The sequence below is a fragment of the Haematobia irritans genome, chromosome 5, assembly GCF_050003625.1.
Source record: "Haematobia irritans isolate KBUSLIRL chromosome 5, ASM5000362v1, whole genome shotgun sequence".
NCBI lineage: Eukaryota > Metazoa > Arthropoda > Insecta > Diptera > Muscidae > Haematobia > Haematobia irritans.
The window spans coordinates 110,370,179-110,376,178 of NC_134401.1; the positions used below are offsets into that span (position 1 = coordinate 110,370,179).

General features: G+C 34.0%; 1 protein-coding gene across 1 annotated transcript in view; it reads right to left on the minus strand.

Moving 5' to 3' along the window:
- The window catches only part of CngA (Cyclic nucleotide-gated ion channel subunit A), a 193,305-nt gene extending 187,614 nt beyond the window's left edge, over positions 1 to 5,691 (minus strand). Inside the window, exon 1 of the mRNA XM_075313005.1 lies at positions 4,542 to 5,691. Coding sequence (XP_075169120.1) covers positions 4,542 to 4,642 — 101 coding nt within the window. The 5' untranslated portion in view covers positions 4,643 to 5,691. The remainder of the gene's footprint in view (positions 1 to 4,541) is intronic.
- Positions 5,692 to 6,000: the final 309 nt, after the last annotated feature.

Sequence of the window (6,000 nt, forward strand, 5' to 3'; positions counted from 1 at the left end):
AGTGATTGCTACGTCCGACTTGCATGCCAAGGGTCGTGGGCTCGATCCCTGCTTCGACCAAAGTTTTTTTTTTACATATATTCAAGATGTGTTCGGAAGATTCCGAAAAAATGTTCAACATTACATTGTAGTATATTAAATTTTGAACTGTAAAATGTGTCTTATTAAAGACCTAAAGTCAGAAAGAACAGTGTTTGATATAAACGAAATGGACTGTGTTGTTGTTTCAAAAATAACTTATTGAAAAAATAAAAATTTTGTAACAAACGAATTTTTTGGTGATAAAAGTTTAAAATTTTCGAAGCAATTCAAAAAACTCTAACAAAAGAAAAACGTTTTCGTTACACGTTTTCCAAACGTTTTTTTTTTCTTTGCGTGTACATCGTGTCCATACGTTAAATATTAGAAAAAAACCTACATGTAGGGATTTCCCCTACTTCTGGCAATACTGGGTAATTCATAGCTGAAAAATATGCTATAGTGATTGAGGAATCTTTGCACGATATTCAGTTACAGGTGTTTTGAGCAGAAACCAACACCTTCTAGTTCATCCAGTTAGGAAATCACAGTAACCTTTATTCCTATATTTTTATATCCTTCTCCGCTACTGTGGTATTATTTATAACCTGTATATAATAAGTTGGTGCATTTGTATGTAACGCCACTAGTTAGAAAGACTACTCTGAGATTGATCTTTTTGTATAGGGATCGTTTTAGAAATAAATTCTGAGTCGATTTAGCCATGTCTGTTTATCTATCTGTCCGTCATGTATTTTAGATATGGCTGACATATATATTTATAAACGATCTGATTAGAAGTGGCGTGTTTATCAAGCAATCTTCTTCAAATTTGGCACGTCTGAACGTTTTGTGAGTCCCGAAATATGAGCCAAATTGGTTCAGATTTAGAGATAGCTCCAATTTATATCATTAACCCGATATGTACTTATATGGCCTCAGAGGCTAGAGTTTTATATTTAGTTGTTTCAAAATTGACACCAGGAGGACATTCGATAGTGCCGTCAACTGTGGCAAATTTAATTGAAATCGGTTCAGATTTTTATATATTTTACTTTAATTTGCTTCAAATTTTGCACAAAGACACAATTAAGTGTATGGTCACCCAGCAAAAAAATTTGGAAGTTCTTCTACAGGCACAACTTTAAAAGCACTTCCAGAAGATGCACTCCCAATGATGTTCTTTATTTTAACTACCCAGGAAGTTCTTTTAATTAAATTTTTTATAACATGGTGTTTTCATACTTTTAATGGGTAAATTTAACTTTTTTTGTTTCAAATAGGTTAAAAACAGAGTAAGAATTCATAAAATGGTACAAATCATTTAAATTTTGTGGAAAAAAATGCTAAATCCAATCTGAAAAAATTGTGAATTTTTGAAAATATCTGAGGTCAAACGTTTCCGACAAGCGTTAGAATCCATTAAAAATTATAAAAAATTATAAAAAATTATAAAAATTATTTATTTGACAAAATATCACAGAATTTTTTAATTTACATCCAAAACATTGAATTCGGATCACATCTAAAGAAGTAATGCAAATTCAGTGCAACGGCTGTTGAAATGAAGGACTTCCGTCCTATGACAAGCCCATGTTAAATTCATCGCTTCTGCGTCAAGTTTGCACCACTTCCGGATCCAAAAAGAACATTTTCATTACTTTTTTGGCGATGCTTTTTTTGCTGGGCAAGTATGTTAAGAAATATGGTTGAAATCATTTAATCTTTAGATATAGGGGACATTTATCAGTACATGTTAGAAAATTTAATATTTTAGACACATTTTCAACGGCATTTTACTCCAATTGATTTGATATTTTGTACAGAGAATATTTTACACACAATTTTACTGATAATTTCTCCGTTCTGTAGTGATATTCTACACACTGCAATTGTAGACTTTCTAAAGGACGATTGAGATTTAGATAAGGCTCCGACTTGTGTAAATATCCCCCTGACCCTCTGAACTAACCAAAATTAACTCGACTCCACGGCTCTAACAGATATAACATAAAACAATTAAAAACTGGTAATGTCTATATGTGATAGACATTTGTAATTAACGTTGTTCTGAGAAAATGTACTGACCCTCTGACCAAACTAATTTCGTCTGCCCTTCATTTTTATAGCCTCCAAAGTTAGTATACCAACTTTGTCACTCCCTTTGTAACCCATATTTTTATACCCACCAATGGTGATGGGGGTATAATAAGTTTGTCATTTCGTTTGTAACACATCGAAATATCAGTTTCCGACTTTATAAAGTATATATATTCTTGATCAGGGAGAAATTGTAAGACGATATGTTATAAGAATGTCCGTCTGTCTGACTGTTGTACTCACGCTACAGTCTTCAATAAAGAAGCTATCGTCCTAAAATTTGCACGCAGGCCAAGTTCGAAGATGAGCTATATCGGTCCAGGTTTTGATATAACTCCCATATAAACCGTTCCCCCGATTTAGGGTCTTGGGCTTATAAAAACCGTAGTTTTTATCCAATTTGCCTGAAATTGGAAATCTAGAGGTATTCTAGGACCATAAACAGGTGCGCCGAAAATGGTGCTTATCGGATAATGGTTTGATATAGCCCCCATATAGACCGATTTCCCGATTTTACTTCTTGGGCTTCTAGAATCCGTAGTTTTTATCAAATTTGCCTGAAATTTTAAATCTAGAGGTACTCTAGGACCGTAAAGAGGTGTGACGAAAATGGTGAGTATCGGTCAATGATTTGGTATAGCCCCCATATAGCCCAATCTCCCGATTTTACTTCTTGGTAGTTTTTATCCAATTTGCCTGAAATTGGAAATATAGAGGTATTCTATGCACTCAAAAAAAAGTGAACTCTCTATTTCACTAAAGCCAATTTAACTTTATTTTAGTTCATAGAAATATTATGTTTGGAGAAAGTTTTCTTTACTCTAATACTTTTTTGTGTACGTTAGTTAAATTAACTAAACCCGAGGAAAAAAATATACTCAAATGAAGCATAAAGATTAACTAAATTCGTGTCTTCCACAAAATAGTTCAGAATTTCTTTAAATTTGTAAATTTTACCAAAAATGCGTCCATCGTGAACTTCGTATGTCACTAAAGACATTCTTGCAATTTTGAACTCCAAGTTTTTTCTTCAAACTACAAAATTTTCTTTAACAAGTGAAAATACTTAGTTATGTCTAATAAATTTTCTTGTATTTGTCGAAAAATATTTACTTATTTTTATGACATCGGCGTGATGCCAACGTTTGTAATACTGTTTAGTTAAAATTTTCTACAAATATTCAAAATTTTCTAAAATTAACCGAAAGTTTTCTTCTTGGTGGGTTCACTGTTTTTTCAGTGTGACCATAAAGAGGTGTGGCGAATATATTGTGTATCGGTACAGTGTTTGATATAAACCCCTTATAAATAAACCCAATTACAATTAGATGTGCTGAATATTGTGTATATCCCTCCATGTTTTTGGCATAGACGCCATTAGACCGATCTCCCGATTTAACTTCTAGGTGTTCTAGAAATTTTAGTTTTTATCCGATTTGCCACAAATTGAAAATATACTAGCCTTTTAGACCAACAAAAAAAGTGTATAAACATATACCATATATAATACTTTTTATCGGTCCAATTGGTAAAGCCCCATATAGACCGATTTCAGGTCTTGAGGGTACAGAAGGTGCACTGATCTTGAAAGTGGATGTAAAATTTCAAGATTTTACTTCTCGTAATCATTTAAATAATGGTGGCAAAAATCTACAGATTTTAGATTTCGAATCAAGGCATTAATTCATAATTTTCTTGCACACTTAAAAGAGATGTTTATGATTCCTCTAAAACTAAAACAAAAAATGGTTCTTATAAATCCAGAATCTGATCTAGTCTTTATTGGTAAAATCTTTACATTTATCTTCGGGAAGCATACTGATTGAACTGATCTGCTTGGGAAAATATCTGTCATCAAGAACAAATTTCATCCATATCGCTTGAAATTAGGAACATGTGGAAATTAGTTCATATCAGTTTATAATTATTAATAAAATCCTCTATATAAACCGATTAATACTAACGTGGCTTATGTAGGTATTTAATCTGCCTTTTTTTGTCTAACAGAGACTCAAAATGGACTAACTTACAATTTAGAAGTTACTGTTATGAAAGTTTAAGATTCTTTGCCATCAGCAACCACAACTCAAGTAATACGATCATGGATGACAGTTTCTAGTAGTGGAACGTAAGATAAGATTTGGCCTGGCCAGCTTTTGGCCGTATATGATTTTCATATGTAGACTAGTGTCCTTACTTAAAATATTGAACATTAACATCGGTTGGCTTAAATAGAGCTACTTTGAATAGAAAGACAAGTCACATATAAATTACTAAGGTCTCAATATAAGAATAATAAATGAGTCAACATAAAAACTGGTATAGTTAATACCCTGAAGGTTCCTTGCAATCTAAAGTATCTTAATTAAGTGTTGGTTGTGTGTGGACATTTTCTTGGTGGGGAGAGGGGGTGATGAACTTACTTGTAACCATATTTGGGTGATTCACTTTCATTGCGACGCCTGGACGCCATCATAGAGTTGGCCCGATCGCCACGGGCAGCAGCCATCATATACGTCCACATGACGATTCATGACATGAACCAAAAGTCCACACGCAAGTACAAATAAAACAGGAGTCTTAAAAATCCAAATGTGAATAAATTGTTGTTGTTGTCGTTGACTATTGTCGTTGTTGACAAGCAAATGTTGCTAGGTTATATTGTCTTGCTGCACACGTTGTAGTCCTTGTCCAGTGAACCTCAATCACAATTTACGACAGTTGCTGTGATTTTCACAAAAAAATACTCATCTTCTCCATATATCAAGGGGGACATATTAACATGAGCTATATTCCCCGCAGAGTGAGACTAAGAGTATGTGAGTGAGAGAGAGAGAGAGGAGGTACAGAGATTTTATTTCACGTACTTATGTTTGAGCGAAATTATAAAAATTTCCCCACAGTAATGAAAGACATAAAAGTGATTTATCTTAAATCTTTGCTGCATTGATTGACAGACAACACGTCGATGGTAGTGGTAGAGTGTGCGTGTCTCTGTGTGTGCGTGTGGTTGTTTGTGGCATATGGCCCAGCGGGTAAGTAATACACGTGCTATTCACACTCTATCTGTCTCTTTCTCACTTAGTTGTGGTTTCAAATTGCCTGGTTTTACCCAAACACACTTTCTCTCTAGAGCACTCATATACACCCACTACCAACACACACTGTTTTTATTCACTTTGATAGACAGGAAAATGGATTTTTGTTCTTTTTTTTGTGTGGCTTACAGCTGAAATCTTTCCTCCAAAATTATCTCTATGATGTTCGGGGGCGGGGGTGGTGAGTAAGTGGTATTGACGAAATTGACTAATGACACAATGTCAGTCGGCGGTGATTTTATTGCTCTTAGCTAGCTTCGTGTGCTACTTTAACTATATCAATGAGAGTATGAGAGCTTGGTTATTTTTGTTGTTGTTGTTGGTTTTGTTTTTGGAATTTAAAAATGTCAGGGTCACAAAAAAACAAACTCCAGGGAGAATTTAAGAGTGAGTAACTGGAAACCTCTCAATGAACATGAATATGTTGCTTATGTGTTTTACATAGTTTCTCCAATTCGACCTATGTAGGCAAATTTTATCGCAATGCTGATATTTATTTACAGTATAGTATGTCTACCGCATTCACACACATATTAGTAATCACATGTATCCATTAAGCCTTGTAAATACTAAGAGCGTTAAAGCATCGCTAAAACCAAATTAATGAATTTTATACTTCCATATGGTCGGCGTTTCTGTTTTAACACATACGTATCAGGGAAACACACATATGAACATATGTGTAGCAGATATGGTGATGACTTGTGGTTCGAATGCTCTTTTTGGCCTTCTGATCTTTGATAGCTGCTTCTGTATGTGTAGGCTGTTGTTATCTGTAACGATA